Source organism: Sinocyclocheilus rhinocerous, unplaced genomic scaffold (genome assembly GCF_001515625.1).
Source record: "Sinocyclocheilus rhinocerous isolate Xijiao unplaced genomic scaffold, SAMN03320098_v1.1 scaffold2341, whole genome shotgun sequence".
Lineage (NCBI taxonomy): Eukaryota > Metazoa > Chordata > Actinopteri > Cypriniformes > Cyprinidae > Sinocyclocheilus > Sinocyclocheilus rhinocerous.
In genome coordinates this window covers 186,213-202,051 of record NW_015647626.1, presented here as the reverse complement: position 1 = coordinate 202,051, position 15,839 = coordinate 186,213, and the positions used below count along the sequence as shown (strand labels likewise).

Here is a 15,839-nt window from a genome sequence, read left to right as displayed (position 1 = left end):
TTGAAAGACAAAAGCCTTCCAAAGACATTGCAATAGATGGTTAAATAACCTACTGAGTGATAATTCAAATAAAAATTAATGTTTTCATCAGTAGTTGACGCAGTGTTGGAACATTTCTTAAACCTGAAATGATTTTTGTAAATCCAGTGGCCAAAGGCCTGACTAATAACTGGTCTTTGTGGTGATTTCAAATATCAACATTGGCTACCAGAAATCGCTTACCCCACCTTTAATGTTCCGCAATTATTACAGAATTATTATTTCTGGGAGAACTATCCCTTTAAATGTGTAAATACTATTATAACACTCCACCATAATCTTTATACTTAACAAAAATGGGCAAATGTATATTATATATAAAGGCACATTTTTTACGTGGTCATCGATTTTAAAACAATCTGTCTCCTAAAAGCAGGCTTTTATAATCGCTCGAAGACGTCATTTCTCGAGCAAGAGAATCATCCAATCAGAACACAGATGCAGCACGTCCAGCTGGAGCCTGGCTCATAAAGGGCCCTTGTGTGGCATCAAAAGAGCTGCGAGCAGTGGCAGGCAATCCAATGAGGCTGAACTAATCGCTCTCAGAGGTGAGAAGCGTTACTCACACCACACACAAACACAAGTGACAACTGTTCCTCTCACATAAAGATGCGCTGTGCGATACGTTTGTGCAGGAAACATGAACTAACAAAAATGGCCTAAAAGCAAAAAATATTAATAATACTCATCATAGAGCACCCATGACGGCTTTTCCTTCCATAACTCAGATTGCAGCAAGCGAGCAATGTGGCCTAGCAGAGAACGTGCATAATAATAAACACTCCATAACCAAATAATAAACAAACGGCTAGCTTAACTCCTATTGCAGATCATCCCGATCATGTGCAGCCTCAAACTGTTATTGATGCACATTAAATCAAACTGGATGTGATTTGTTGGTAACGTTCACCAGAACAGGACAACAACAATGGTCGTAACACAAAGATACGTTTCACTCGGAATTATTTCAATTATGAACACAGAATGAGGTAAGGGCATAATAAACCACTTCATGCGGCCCAGTATGTGTTATATTATATATATATATATATATATATATATATATATATTATAACATAACACAACATATTATATAACAAAAGAGATATTAAAAAAAATAGTTATTTATAGATTTCATACTAGAAAATTTTATATCTCTTTTGGGCACAAAAATCCCAGAAATGCAAAAAAAAATGTTATCATTGTACAACCATTTATAATTGTTTGTATATTTTTCTTATTTAAATAAATAAATAATCGGAACCTTTGGAATGCGAAAGCCGGGAAGAATTTGAGGTAACACACCCTCTTCCGGCCAACTCATCTGAACTCTGCTGTCAGTTCAAATGTGTCACTTTCTGCCATTCAGTCAAACAATCGATCGCTTCACTTTAAAACAGACCGAAGTTGAAGAGCAAAGACAACAGGCGAAATGGTGCTGCTGACGATGATTGTTCGTGTCGCCGACAGTCTGCCGCTCGCTGCATCAATGCAAGAGGACGAGCAGGTAAGAACGAGCAATCTATATCTATATAATGATAATAATATCTCTATCATAGATCAGTGGTATGAACCCACGTCAACGCAACAAACTACAACATTTGTACAAAGTATACATGATGTAAATGAGAGAGTTCATTCAGAAGTTTCAGTGACTTAAAGAGTCTGTTATTGCTCTTCTGTTTTGCTATTTTGATTGTATAGTACTTTTACATAATACATTACCGTAATGATCTTTACAGTCAGGGCGAGACTTACAGAGATACCAGAGTCAAGCCAAGCAGCTTTGCCGAAAACTGAACGAGCAGAGTCCTGCGCGCTGTACTTTAGAGGCGGGAGCCATGTCCTTTCAGTAAGTACTGACACTGACACTGAGCTGACAGTGCCTGCTAACAGACAGGGTATAGAGTTATAATTCTAATTTAGGGAAATAGAATTACAATGAAATGAAATTCAAAGAAATTGTGGTCATTTTAACCCTTCAGAGCCTGACAGATGAAAAAAAAGAGAAACAAAAAATAGTTTGTGGTTGATTGACATCACACTTCATAAACCCATCTTGTTTTCCAGTTACGTCATTGAGAAAGGAGTGTGTTACTTGGCCTTATGTGAAGCAGGATTCCCCAAGAAACTGGCGTTTGCCTATCTGGAGGATCTGGAGGGAGAATTCAGTGAGCAGTACGGGACAAAGGTCCCTTCAGTGTCACGGCCGTACTCTTTTATCGAATTTGGTGAGAAACATCTTATATCAGTGCGATCTGAAAGCACAATTTAAAGGGTTAGTTCACCCAAAAATGAAAATTCTGTCATTAATTACTCACCCTCGTGTTGTTCGAAACCCGTAAGACCTTCGTTCATCTTCGGAACACAAATTAAGATATTTTTGATGAAATCTGAGGGCTCTCTGACCCTCCCATAGACAGCAAGGTAACTACCAGTGGCAGCTCGTGGGTTTTAAAATAGAGGAGACACACTAATTGTATTGGTCTGGGATCCCTGCCGATTATTATTATTATTTGCTTAACCACTTTAAAATGGCTTTTTGGTTGCTTTTAGTGAGAAAACGTAAAGAAAACGACATGCATACAGCAAGATAATATAATTTCACTTACCTGGCCTATCACTTGAAGCAAACATCCATCAGCCTATATCCAGCTTAGGCTGTTTTCCCTAAATTTGTATATATACTGTTTGAATGACAGCTTGGTAAATCTGTTGGCGATCAAATATTCAATATCGCTACTCATCATAAGTACTTGGTACATTATCAGCGCAGCGGCAGACGTTCAAACTAATATCACGTAATTTACGTCTCTTTGATGATTGGTTGATATCAGAAGGGAGGCTAGCCTACCTTACGAGGTTTCTTTTCTCAACACTCCTCAGCGCTGAAAGTGAACACTCGATGGTGATTGGCTAATTTTTTTTTTAACCAATGGAGGCACCAGAGCTCAGTTCTCCCCCGACCTCCCCCTCTCTATCACCTAGCGGTTGTAATTACATCAGCAGATTTGGCACATTTGCGATAGAAAAGCGGCACTTTCATAAAGCTACGAGAATACTTTTTTGTGCAAAGAAAACAAAAATAACGACTTTATTCCACATTTTCGTCTTTACTGGGTCACTTGTGGACGCGCGTTCATGACAGTATCATGAAGCGAGCGTGTGGCGGCGCCGGTGCTGACCTGGATCCGGCGTGATGACGTCAAAAAAGTATTCTCGTAGCTTCGTAACTTTACAGTTGAACCACTGATGTCACACGGACTACTTTGTCGATCATCGGGTCAGAGAGCCCTCAGATTTCATCAAAAATATCTTATTTTGTGTTCCGAAGATGAACAAAGGTCTTACGGGTTTGGAACAACACGAAGGTGAGTAATTAATGACAGAATTTTCATTTTTGGGTGAACTAACCCTTTAACTCCATTAAAGTTTATATAAACTACCATTCAAAAGTTTGGGGTCAGTAGGATTAGTTTTTTTCTAAAAAAATTAATACATTTATTCAGCAAGGATGCATTTATAATTGATCAGAAGTGACAGTAAAGACTTGTATAATGCTACAAGAGATATCTATTTCAAAAAATGCGGTTCTTTTGAACTTCCTGTTCATCAAAGCTGAAAATTCAGCTTTGCATCACAGCAATAAATTACATTTTCAAATATAATAAAATAGGAAACCGTTATTTTAAATAAATGCAGCCCCGGTGAGCATAAGAGACTTCTTTGTGGGTTACTTCAGCATGCCGTTTTTATAGTATGGCACGTTTTATTGAATAAAAGTGTCAGCTACATGGCAAATTAGTTGGTTGACCGTGTAGATCAAATGATATCCCATTTGTCTCCAGACACATACATTCAGAAAACCAAAAAGTCTTACATCGACAGCAGAGCACGAAGAAACCTGGGCAGCATCAATTCAGAGTTACACGATGTCCAGAGGATCATGGTTGCTAATATCGAGGAAGTGCTCCAGCGTGGAGAAGCGTTATCTGGTGAGTGAACACATGCTGCAGCCGGTTTCAGTCTTTTGAGCTCATTTGAGTAAGACAAAACCACTTGTAGAAGTATTATTTAGTATTCTCTGTTCTTTCTGCAGCCTTGGATTCCAAAGCAAGTAATCTGTCCAGCCTTTCTAAGAAGTACCGCAGCGATGCAAAGTACCTCAACACTCGGTCCACCTATGCTAAAGTGGCCGCCGGCGCCGTGATCTTCATCACACTCATTGTTTATGTGCGCTTCTGGTGGCTGTGAATGTATGACAAATTCAAGCAGAAACTCTCAGGGCCTCACTCACAAAAATGGCTCAGACACCAGAGAGTCTGTTCTGGCCTTAAGGTTGTGTCTGTTTGAGACACTGAATGTAGCGGTCAATGAGTTTTGTCGAGTTAATCATGCTGTTGTCTTTTTACACTTTTTTTGTAACGTGTAGGTGTTAATGATGTACTTGTTGCCTTGTATATGTTCAGGATGTTGATAACAGCTATGCAAAGTACATGTGGAGTTTATAGGAAATCACATCTGTATCTGGAGAAAAAGTTGTACATCTTCGTTGGGACAGAATTTAAGAGCCCACTATGTCAAATATATTTTTAATTTGTGACTTATGTCAAATGTGAAGGCGCTTTTCAAGGAACATAAAGAGTAAATTCAGACAAATGAACTGTAATGGTTTATTGTTTACAATTATCATTACAAAATAGTCACACTCAACGCATTCACTCAGATGATAATCGGTCATTTATGTCTGACAGAGTGTAAATATATACATTTGTTCTTTGATGAATAACAAACGAACAGCTGCTCTTGATGCACTGACCATTTCTGGTTGAAATCCAAATTTCTTACTGTATTTAGACAATGAGGTCAAAGTCATCTCGCTGAAAGAACAAAAACAAAATTGTAGTGTAAATAAATGAGCAATTAGTTCAAATGGGTTTTATAGCTATTTTTAATAATTTCTTAACAGCATAAAATCAGATTCTGTCGGCGCTTATATGATTACACCATATATAAAAATGTCATTCTACAAATTTTAGTGCCTTTAAAAAACCTGTCTGATGACAGACTATTAGTTCACACAGGGAGGGATGCATGTCATTTTCCTTAACTAATTTCATTAATAAAAGGTTTGTGCACAGTGCTTCTTTTTAAAGAAATTAGTTTTTATTCAGCGAGGACATTCAATTGATTAGAAGTGACAGTAAAACCTTTTATATTGTTACAAGATTTCGGTTTCAAATTAATTATTTTCTTTTGAACTTTCTATTCATCGATGAATCTGTTCCACAAAACACAACTGTTGTCAATATTAATAATAATCAGAAATGTTTCTTGAGCAGCAAATCAGTATATTAGAATGATTTCTGAAGGATCATGTGACACAAGACTGGAGTAATGATGCTGAAAATTCAGCTTTGCATCACAGGAATAAATTACATCTTAAAATATATTCAAATAGAAAACAGGTATTTTATACTTTAATATTATTTCACAATATTACTGTTTTTACTGTATTTTAATCAAATAAATGCAGCTTGGGTGAACATAATTGAGATAAGGAATTTCTTTAAAAAATGTTTAAAAATCACTGACCCCAAACTTTTGTACAGTAATGCATAAACTCTACAGGATGATTTTCAGAATATACTTTAACATACCTCATCATTGTAGTTCATGACATGTTGTTTGATCCTGGATGAATCCACCCATGTGACAAAGTCTTCCATACTCCTGTAAGTTAACAGTATTGCATAATAACGATACATTTCAGTTGCCACAGATTCACTGAAAAGTTTATAGGTTAAAATTAACATCATGTGGTTTTTCTTTTTTTCGTCTTCAATGGGCATCAGAAAAAATATAGTATCCAAATCAAAATGTAATAAAATTAATTTATGTGTGATTTATGTGTAAATTATGTGCAATGTCTTCGCCACTAGGGATTGTTACATAGGGCTATACAGGCATCTAGTGGCAACACAATGATATTACAGATACTAAATTGTGCAAAATGTTTATCTTAACAGTCAATTTACAAATAATGCATTCAGATTTGTGGAACTCAATGCACTGAATCTCCACAAATTAGTGTCGTTACTATGACAACCAATTTGAATGTGACAAGCAACTGGTGTCAGAAAATAATTCTATATAATATAATAATATATAATTGGGGGCGGCTAGAAACGGCCCTGCCTGAGGATGAGTAAATGTTTTGACAAATTTTCATATTTAGTTGAACTATTCCTTTAAAATTAAATGAACATCCAGTATATTCAGAGATCAAGGAAATCTAACTATAGAAATTACAGCAAGTCATTAAATGTTGAAGCAGATAGTATATACATATTAAACAGGCATAATATGTATATAATACATACATCTGTATAATACAGATAACGTGTGTGTGTCTGTGTGTGCACTAGGGTTGCAAAAAAGGTGGAAAATTTCCAGTAAATTTCAGAAATATTCCAGAAATTTTGGAAACTTTCCAGGATTTTTTTGGAATATTCCAGGGACTTTTTAGAAAGTTTCCGGAAATTTACCAGAAATTTTCCACCCCTTTGCAACCCTAGTGTGCAGAGTTCAGTGTGATTTATGATGAAGGATACGGCCCTGCTCGATGAAGGTTATGGCAGTCTTCAGGTTCTGAGCCATACGCAGTTTCAGCATAATTGTGGGAAGCCGTCTCCTGCAGAAAATGACAGCAATCGGAAAAACCAGTACAGAGAAGAAACAAGCAGAAGGAACAAAAAAAATAAGACTATTTTCTAGGCCTGTCGCAATAATCAATATATCGACTTATCACGCAATATATTAAATATTCTTAAAAATTTAAAGTTTATTGTCATTTGGAAGTGTGTAGGCCTTCTTGCATTATTATGCTGTTACATTATGATTATATAGTCAGTGGCATAAAATGGTCTTTAATATGACAATAATATCGCTTATCGCAATTATTTCTAGGGCAATATATCGCACAACAAAAAGTTGTTATCGTGACAGGCCTACTATTTTCTTGCAACTTAACTTGACCTGTTCTGCACGTCGTGTTGTTTTTCGATTTACACTTTATTACAACATCCATGATCAAATGTTGCAGAGCATCTTACCTGCAGAATGCAGATGCACAGACTTCATTCGTAAGAGAGAGGTTCTGTTTGGTGGGGATCAAACCGACACTGTAACTGCAAAACAAGAAGAAAATACATGCTATCTTTAGACATGACTGCAGCTCAGGTGTCCACAAATCAGCCAGAGGTTCCCAAACTTACAGTTTTTCCAAGAAAAGGGCTGTGCTTTGAGCTCTGAAACCATCCTTTTCGTCCAAGTCCCGTATTTTCTGTGCCAATTCTCTGATATTTCGACTAAGTTTGTTGTATCTAACGAGAGATCATAAACGTATTAGATTCATAAGTCATGTTTTGGCTGAAGACGGACACTATCATTCACTTCCACTAAAATATATACATGAAAGATATATTTTCTTAAGACAAATATACATACTAGGTTACGTTATTTTCTTTACTTACTTGGTGTAATCTTCCCTCTTCTCAATATGATATTTTCTCAACACTTTAACCTCGTGTAAATTGTTGTCAACCTCCCAGTTAATAAAATCGACTTTCTTCAAGAGTTTCTGCTCGTGAAATTTCAATTTGCGAACCATTTTGCCAATAAGACCGACTATATTTAACACAACGCGTGTTGTTTTTCTCTAGTTATAATGCTCACATTAGCTTTCACACGCGTGCTTTTCATTCACTGTGTTTTACTGTAAGGAATGCGCGGCTGCTTAGCTCGACACTGCCGCCCAGAGGTCAGGAGGAGAAAGACAACAACATTAATATAGTGATGCATTTTCACAATAATAAAATGAAAATGTAATTTTTTTTTTATTATTATTGCAGTAAACAACAAGGATTACAGTACGTACAAAACAGAAAAAAAAAAAAAAAAAAGGTAAAATGAAAGTGTAATGCATAATACGCATAATATAAAGCATACATTTTGTTTTTATATATTTAAATGTTAGTATATTTCTCTGTTTTACTTAATATTTTATCTTAATCATTGTTCAACGTTAAATCCTTGTGTACTTTACCCAAACTCGAGCAACCACACACACACTCACATCATGAATAAAGGTAAATGCAAGGCAAAAATTTTAACATATACATTTTAACCTAAAATCTTAATGATGAATAAAAAGTTTCATGTCCGCGCATACTGGTAAAAAATGTATAGCCGGAATGCACTGTAAGTCGCTTTAGATAAAAGCGTCTGCTAAATGCATAAATTATTATTATTAAATTATTATTTCTACGTCAACAAATCCAGTATTTACTAAATTAAGCAACAAACAATAACGGAAGTCAAAGGCAAGGCATGTTTATTTAGGCTATATAGCACATTTAATACACAGTGGTAATTCAAAGTGTGTTAGGCTACATAAAAATGATTTTAAAATAATCATAAAATAAATGCTGTCAAAATGATTACTCGCAATGAATCGCATCCAAAATAAAAGTTTGTGTTTACATACTATATGTGTGTGTACTGTGTATATATATATATATATATATATAAATATAAATACACACACATACATGTATATATTTAAGAAATATTTACATGTATACATATATTCATATTTATATACGATTTATATTATACATAAATATATATTACATATATTTCTTAAATATATAAATGTATGTGTGTGTGTGTGTGTGTATATATATATATATATATATATACACAGTACACACACATATATTATGTAAACACAAACTTTTATTTGGGATGCAATTAATTGTGATTAATCGATAAAAAATAACTAACTAAAAAAATAAAAAAATATTTATAAATATCACCAAAACAATTTGCATTTAATTCATGAGTAATGAATAATTTATAGATTTCTCCTTACAGTCTTCTTATCCTAAGTAAAGTTCAATTAAAGTAAATTACTTAAAATAAAGAAAATTACTTTACAATATCACAATAAGTTTTTAAACAAATACAAATTTTTTTTTGCACAGAAATGATGTTATTTATTTATTTACTTACTTTTTAATATATTAAGAAATTGGTGCAGATTACAGAACTATTATTTTTCTTTCAGATATTCATTCAAATTATGTTAGTTTTTTATTATAATTTATTTCTACTTGTCTTCTGGGTAAATTTCATCGTAACAAAGTCAATACAGCACATTTTAAACCTAATTTTAGAATGTTCTGCTGATGTAAAACCCCATTAATATTCCCAAGACTGTCATAATGAAAATATTATTTTTGTTTAAAAATAAAAAAATAAATAAATCATGCAATACACACCCATTACTGAAGATGTCACTGTAAGCAAAATCCCATCTCCATTTGGAAGGTTTTGGTGAAACTGACACGACCCGACAGTAACATGACTGTCAAACATAGTTTCTCTTACGCTGGAAGTGTGACTGTGACTGTGGTTGAGGAAGTAATCATTTTATATGAAATGAATGAGATACATCAGTCAGGGCTGCGTTCATCTGCTGCATTTCTCATGGACTCCACGCTCACTCAGCGCTACACATCTGAACTGCACTTGTGAGACCAGGTACAGTAACGTTACAAATAAACATCTTTATTGTTTTGCTGATAGGACAGAAAGTAAATTCACCATTTGTACATTTAATAAACTCCAGGTTAAACACAAAGGAGGGTTTGTGACAGAGATCAGATTGATATGACACTGAGGTGAAGCTTCTCACAAGCAAAAGCAGGTATGGTACACTTTCAGGTTACAGTGGTGTAACGTTAGTTGCAGGTAGACACTTTCCTTTCTTTATATAAACAATTGATGGTCATTTCCTTGGAAATAAGGAGGCTGGGTCAGAACATGACAAAAGGGCTAGGTCTGAAATCATAGACTCTCTGAGTAAGTGCTTCTTTTGAATAAGTAGTTACTTTGGGGCTGCTAAACACAGTATGTTCTAGTATGAATGTAATCTGGATTTACAACATGCAGCATAACGTTGTTGTCACTGGACCTAGCTGTACCAGCTGTGTCGCTTTACTGCCTTTCGCAACTCCTCTCCTGTGGCTTCGTGGGATAGTAAAGTGTCTGGTGTTCTGAAGATTTGTGCTACCCGCTCAGATTGTGCTAAAGATAGGTAACACAAATCGATAGCGGAAAATGTCGGATTGTGCTATCAGCATCTTATTCGTGTGGTTTGAGGCTTTTTTTAATGTCCATACCTACCCCTACCCTAAACCTACCCGTACCTACCTACCCTTACCCTTAAAGGGGTCATACGATGCTGCTAAAAAGAACATTATTTGGTGTAATGAAATGTGTTTATGCGGTTTAAGGTTAAAAAAACACATTATTTTCCACATACTGTACATTATTGTTTCTCCTCTATGCCCTGCCTTTCTGAAACGCGTCGATTTTTACAAAGCTCATAGGTCTGAAAAGCGAGGTGTGCTGTGATTGGCCAGCTATTCAGTGCGTTGTGATTGGCCGAATACCTCAAGCGTGTGACGGAAATGTTACGCCCCTTACCACATTGTGATGATGCCCTGTACGGCCGGAGCGATGAGACATAAACATTAAAACCCATTATAAACAAGGCATTTGTTGCATCCAGTGGGGACATAATTACGGATTATAATGATTTATACTGTCTTTTTAAGCGTTGCGTTGCATCGCGCCGCGTTGCGCCGCGTAAACATAAAACCATGTCAGCATTTGTGATCGGAAAAATGACAAACAACAAGCGCTACTCTATACTGCCCAAAAAATCACGTTTGAATCGTCAGTGGCAAATTCTTTAAATATAAAAAAACGTACTTACAGTCTGTGAGTCAGAACAGCCGGCATTGTAGTCTACTCTCCCAGGATCAGGAAACAGTCCTCCATAAAATGTGCTGCACACATCTGAATATTTGGGTTGAAGTGTTCTGGAACAGTGTTGTAAATACAACTTAACCACTGATTTCTAGTCGTGTCCTCTTTTGGAAGACCAAACAAAGTAGTTTCGCTTTCACAACGAAACAGCGTCACACACAGCGGCCTAGAGTGAGCGGAGGCGGGCGGGCTTGAGAGCGGCGCGGCCGGCAGATTCGACAATTTAATTACGCCAAATACACAAAATAATGTTCTTTTTAGCAGCATCATATGACCCCTTTAATGCAGTGCCATACAGATGGAATGATGTCTGACAAATGCATTCTGGTTAGAAATTTTCGATTCAAATACCGTGAGAGCAAGATGAGACTAGCTGTCTAGGTCGGGCGCTGCAGTTGCCCCAAATCAACGACACACCTTATTGGCCAGACTCTCTGATGACAACGATGACGTGTGTTTCATGTTTATTCTGACACCTTTGGTTCTGCTTACTCCCACAAATCTGCGTTGCTATAACAGTAGAAACTTTTTGTTACTTTAATGTTATATTGTGTCATGTTTATCAAAACTGATAAAAATATACCCCTCTTTATTGGCATCTGAATAGTATTGGCTTATATCAGTGGTGTCAAACTCCGATCCAGGAGGGCCCCAGCCTCCACACCTGAACCAGCTAATCAAGTCCTTCAAGTTTATTTGAAAACTACAGGAATATGTGTGTTGGAGCATGGTTGGAACTAAACTCTGCAGGGCCTGCGGAACTGAGTTTGACACCCTTGGCTTATGTTAAAGTGCCCCTATTATGCAATTTTAAGGTTCCTAATATTGTTTTAAGTGTCTCCTACAATAGGTTTACATGCATGCAAGGTCGCTTTTGTTTTCTCAAAATATGCATTTAAAGGGGTCATATGATGCTGCTAAAAAGAACATTATTTTGTGTATTTGGTGTAATGAAATGTGTTTATGCGGTTTAAAGTAAAAAAAACACATTATTTTCCACATACTGTACATTATTGTTTCTCCTCTATGCCCCGCCTTTTTGAAACGCGTCGATTTTTACAAAACTGTTTCAAGAGAGAGACCGGAAGGTTGCCGCTTGGTCGGAAACAATACGTCCACTGCCATAGTTCTGTATTTTGAACGCTCGATAGAAAATATAAACATCTATTATTTATCATACTTACAGGTTGTGATTCAGTGAAGCCAGTTGGTCCAAATAAAATGGGTACTGAGCTCATCTTTCAAGAGCAAGCGTTTGTGAATCCCACGTTGAACTCCCCGAGATTAGAGAAGTAGTCGTCAGTAAAATGACGTGTTTGTGGGCGGGGTCAAGTTGTTTGCAGCCAGTCAGCGTAGAGCATAGGCGGGCATTATGCAAATGTGTTACCCTGCGTCGTGTAGCCATCACAGAAGTGGGATTCGAATTCCTGACGACTCGTTCAGGCTGTTCAGAGTTGATTCTTTCTTTTGGGAGACTAACTTTATTTATCATGCACTTTCAGCTTTACAGCTTTGCAGATCGTTTACATTCACATACAGCTACATTATACACTGCATGAAAGGCAATATTCGAAATGTCATGATAACTTTAAACTTTATTCTTGTATACAGGCGCTGTATTAAGCAGTACATAAATTACTGAATGAAAAGTGTTTCTGTTGCTTCATGGAAAAAGTCTGAAAAGTCTGTGAATTTGACAAATATTGCATTTAATAAAGTTCACCTGTGATAAAACAAGTGTCACTAGGGTAACAGAAAGTGTCCAACTTCACGGCTTTCCCTTTATTCCTTCTCTGCCTGCAACCGGCAGATCTCACAACTGACGCTGGTAGATCACATGACCACAACATGGCAAATATAGTACATCCAGATTTCATTCATACTGCACACATTCATAATATATATGAAACACTTAACGGTACTCAAATAAGTACTTTTTGTAAAAGAAATTATTATTCTCGAAAGTATGCAATTTCGAACACAGCCTAGGTAGTATTTGGGAAGGGGCATTGCACTTTTAGAGAGTATTTGATTGGAAAACATTTTTTGTTCATGCCTGTGAGTGCCAGACATTCATTCTTGAAAGTGAAGGAATGTAAATTTGAATTGTGAATATCTGTTAAACATTACAGTAACACACTGGTTCTCAACAATGTTCCTGGAGCCCCCCAGCATTGCACAATTTGCATGCCTCCTTTAGGGCTGCAACAAATGATTATTTTGATAATCGATTAACCTAACGATTATTAGAACATTTAATCGACTAATCGCTGATTATTTCACGGATTAATCAGTAGGCTTTGATCAATTATTCAGCTTTTACAATTAGTTAAAATATTGAGTTAAACATATTCTAACTAATAAATAAAACAAGGTAATCACTTCAGCTTTTGAAAATGTCAAGCAATTATATTACTATTATTCAATTACAATTATTATACAATTATTTTTTACAATACAATACAATGAATATATTCGGCGCACAAAATGAGATGATAGGCAGAGAGACTTTCTCGTTCACCATTTAATTAATGAAAAAGTGACTGAATAATGCATCAATCTACCTAACATCTCCTTTTGTAAGTCATATGGAACAAAATAAAGGTAAGTGATAAGACATTTTTTTTTGTGGATAAATTATTGCATTAACATTAGCCTTATAGTGTTATAATGATCAAAACAGTCCAGAGTTAGGTTGAGCTTAAATTTATGCAAACTGAACCGTCACTGTAATATGAATTTTTTTTTCATTCACTAATAAAAATATTTTATCATTAACTAACTCCACGCTGGACAGCTGCTTTATAGCAGGAAATCAAGTTGTAATTCTAACTGAAAACAACACTGATACTCTTCTTTTTTTTTTTCCATGTTAAATACCGGAAAGCTGCTTGCCTTAAATCAATCTATTGTATAAAGCCCTATATAAATAAACATGACATGACTGGAGTGCCGAATAGCTGGTTCAGAGGATTTTCTTTTTCCTGAAAATTCAAGTTAATGTTATTGCATTGGGCTAAAACTTTCTGATTTCGCTCACACAGGGTACAGCAGCTTACCAAAAATTTTGAATAATTTTTGTACATTTTTTCATTAATGTTGCATGATATACAGGTACTAGAAAAGTATTGCAATACCCCACTGTTGAAAATGGTACAATTTCTCATTTTATTAGTACTGGTGTTGTGCCCAATTTCGACCCCCTGCTAAATTATTACCCCCCTCGTTAAAGTTACTACCTGATTGCCTAATCCTAAAACCTCAGGGGGTCAGAATTGGGCATAACACCAATACTTTAAAAATGACAACATTTTAATAAGAGTTGTGAGCGCATATATCTGTGGAGCACAGGACTGCTTGAAGATACTGACACGTTACAGAGGTACGCATGAATGAGAAAATAATGCATTAATGAGAAAATAAAGCACAGGAGGTGCATGATGGAAAAAAGAGTTAAGTACAACAGGCACGAAAATGAACTTGCGGCTCTCATGCTGACTGACAGCCATATGAAGCTGTGAACAGTTAGCGGCTCTCTCAGTCAGCATGTGATCACCAGTTCAGATTTATTTCGTGTCTTATTGCTCTTAAAGGTAGGGTAGGTGATTTCGGAGAGGCTAGCAATAGTAAGCTAGGTTTGAAAGCATAAGATCCCACTCTCCCTGCAAATCACTCTCCAAAGCCACGCCTCCTCCAAAACTCATGAACATGCACAGGCAGACCAGAGGCTAACCAGCGACACGATGAGAGACGGCGATGGTGGAGGGTTGAATGCAGCGCTGTCAGATTACCTCATGTCTGAATCACCGGTGAGAAAACATTACAGTACAAAGCGCATAATATTACAATAATAATATCTTCCATTCTCACTCGGTTTGCAATAGCGTAATGGAACGTGCTGATGACGTATCGAGTGTGCGGAGGTATGCAAATACATGCGTTCACAGGCAGGTAGGTCAGAGAGAAAAAATACACACAAAATGCACCATGTATAAGAAAATATTCAGAAATAATGTAAAATACCTTTAATAAAAAATGTTAACATGAAAAAATTATTTAGTGCCCCTCACTCTACAACAACAAATCTTTTAAATTTAAAGGGGACATTGGATGCAAAATTCACTTTTACATGGTGTCTGCATATAAATGTGTCTTAGCAGTGTGTGGACACTAGGGCTGTCAAAATGGCTGAAAAACTAAATTCGAATTTTTTACTTGAATATTATCAATATTCAAATTGTATTCGAATTTAAAAGGCATGATTTCAGTTAGGGGGAAAAAAAGCTTTTGGCTTCTCTCCCGAGGCCACAAGAGGGCGCATCGAGCAAAATATTATGCACGTTTCTTCAAAACATAATAAAATAGCACGACTATCTTTGAAAAATGTGCATAATGTTTAAAATAATGTTTATAAACTGTATATAATTAATAAAGTTGCTTAAACAATTAGAAACAAAACAGCATCATGCATGTATGTATAGTTTAATACAAAGGACCGAAAACCAATCACAAAGAGTACTTTCTTCATTTAAAAACTTGAGATCCAGTGAGATGGGGAAAACCGCCATAAAGTCTTGATATAGAGTCTTGTTTTTTAAAAGTTGAACTTACATTAATTTTACATAGCTTTCTAAACATGCCGCTCTCTTGTGCGAGACCCGAGTGCAACGCTGATAGATGTCCCTCTAGAAAATGTGATAAATATGCGTTCTGTGTGAACGGCTTGGTTTCGGTTTTGACGTAAACAACATCTTCCCCGCATTGATTGTTCTCTTTTTCTGCAATATTTTGAATGAACAACGTAGCAGCGCCGCATCTAGTGGGTTCAACTGGATAGGCTAACAAAAGCATTAAAATGCAATGACACTTACATCATCGTCGCATTTCGTGCGCCACTGATA

At 36.1% G+C, this 15,839-nt stretch overlaps 3 protein-coding genes across 6 annotated transcripts in view; 2 read left to right on the top strand and 1 right to left on the bottom strand.

Moving 5' to 3' along the window:
- Positions 1 to 524: 524 nt before the first annotated feature.
- LOC107709355 (vesicle-trafficking protein SEC22b-A) lies at positions 525 to 4,642 on the top strand. 3 transcript variants are annotated; one of them, XM_016513809.1, is made up of 6 exons: positions 525 to 587; positions 1,440 to 1,546; positions 1,782 to 1,891; positions 2,110 to 2,270; positions 3,888 to 4,034; positions 4,139 to 4,642. In XM_016513809.1, the coding sequence occupies exons 2-6, from the start codon at positions 1,472 to 1,474 to the stop codon at positions 4,291 to 4,293; spliced, it is 648 nt and encodes a 215-aa protein (XP_016369295.1). In that variant the 5' UTR covers positions 525 to 587; positions 1,440 to 1,471; the 3' UTR covers positions 4,294 to 4,642. The 3 variants fall into 3 exon arrangements, with proteins under 3 accessions (XP_016369295.1, XP_016369296.1, XP_016369294.1); XM_016513810.1 differs by lacking the exon at positions 525 to 587 and adding an exon at positions 1,323 to 1,335; XM_016513808.1 differs by lacking the exon at positions 525 to 587 and having other exon boundaries at positions 1,348 to 1,546.
- A 121-nt stretch (positions 4,643 to 4,763) lies between these two features.
- Positions 4,764 to 7,831, bottom strand: LOC107709332 (U3 small nucleolar ribonucleoprotein protein IMP3-like). The gene is made up of 6 exons (XM_016513781.1): positions 7,575 to 7,831; positions 7,317 to 7,424; positions 7,155 to 7,229; positions 6,640 to 6,733; positions 5,700 to 5,897; positions 4,764 to 4,919 (listed from the first exon to the last, which is right to left on the bottom strand). Exons 1-6 carry the CDS (start codon positions 7,709 to 7,711, stop codon positions 4,893 to 4,895), a joined length of 639 nt encoding a protein of 212 aa, XP_016369267.1. The 5' UTR covers positions 7,712 to 7,831; the 3' UTR covers positions 4,764 to 4,892.
- A 1,650-nt stretch (positions 7,832 to 9,481) lies between these two features.
- The window catches only part of slc35a3b (solute carrier family 35 member A3b), a 39,145-nt gene continuing 32,787 nt past the window's right edge, over positions 9,482 to 15,839 (top strand). Inside the window, exons 1-2 of one of the 2 annotated variants that reach the window (XM_016513797.1) lie at positions 9,482 to 9,645; positions 9,734 to 9,811. The gene's annotated coding sequence lies outside the window, so the exon portion shown is untranslated. The remainder of the gene's footprint in view (positions 9,646 to 9,733; positions 9,812 to 15,839) is intronic. The other variant, XM_016513796.1, reaches the window with a different exon arrangement.

Coding starts and splice junctions, on each gene's coding strand:
- LOC107709355 (XM_016513809.1), top strand. CDS start 1,472: ATGGTGCTGCTGACGATGATTGTTCGTGTCGCCGACAGTCTGCCGCTC. Junction 1,547..1,781: donor CAATGCAAGAGGACGAGCAG/GTAAGAACGAGC, acceptor TGATCTTTACAG/TCAGGGCGAGACTTACAGAG. Junction 2,271..3,887: donor GTACTCTTTTATCGAATTTG/GTGAGAAACATC, acceptor ATTTGTCTCCAG/ACACATACATTCAGAAAACC.
- LOC107709332 (XM_016513781.1), bottom strand. CDS start 7,711: ATGGTTCGCAAATTGAAATTTCACGAGCAGAAACTCTTGAAGAAAGTC. Junction 5,898..6,639: donor AGGGCCGTATCCTTCATCAT/AAATCACACTGA, acceptor GATACTATATTT/TTTCTGATGCCCATTGAAGA. Junction 4,920..5,699: donor TCATGAACTACAATGATGAG/GTATGTTAAAGT, acceptor TTGTTCTTTCAG/CGAGATGACTTTGACCTCAT.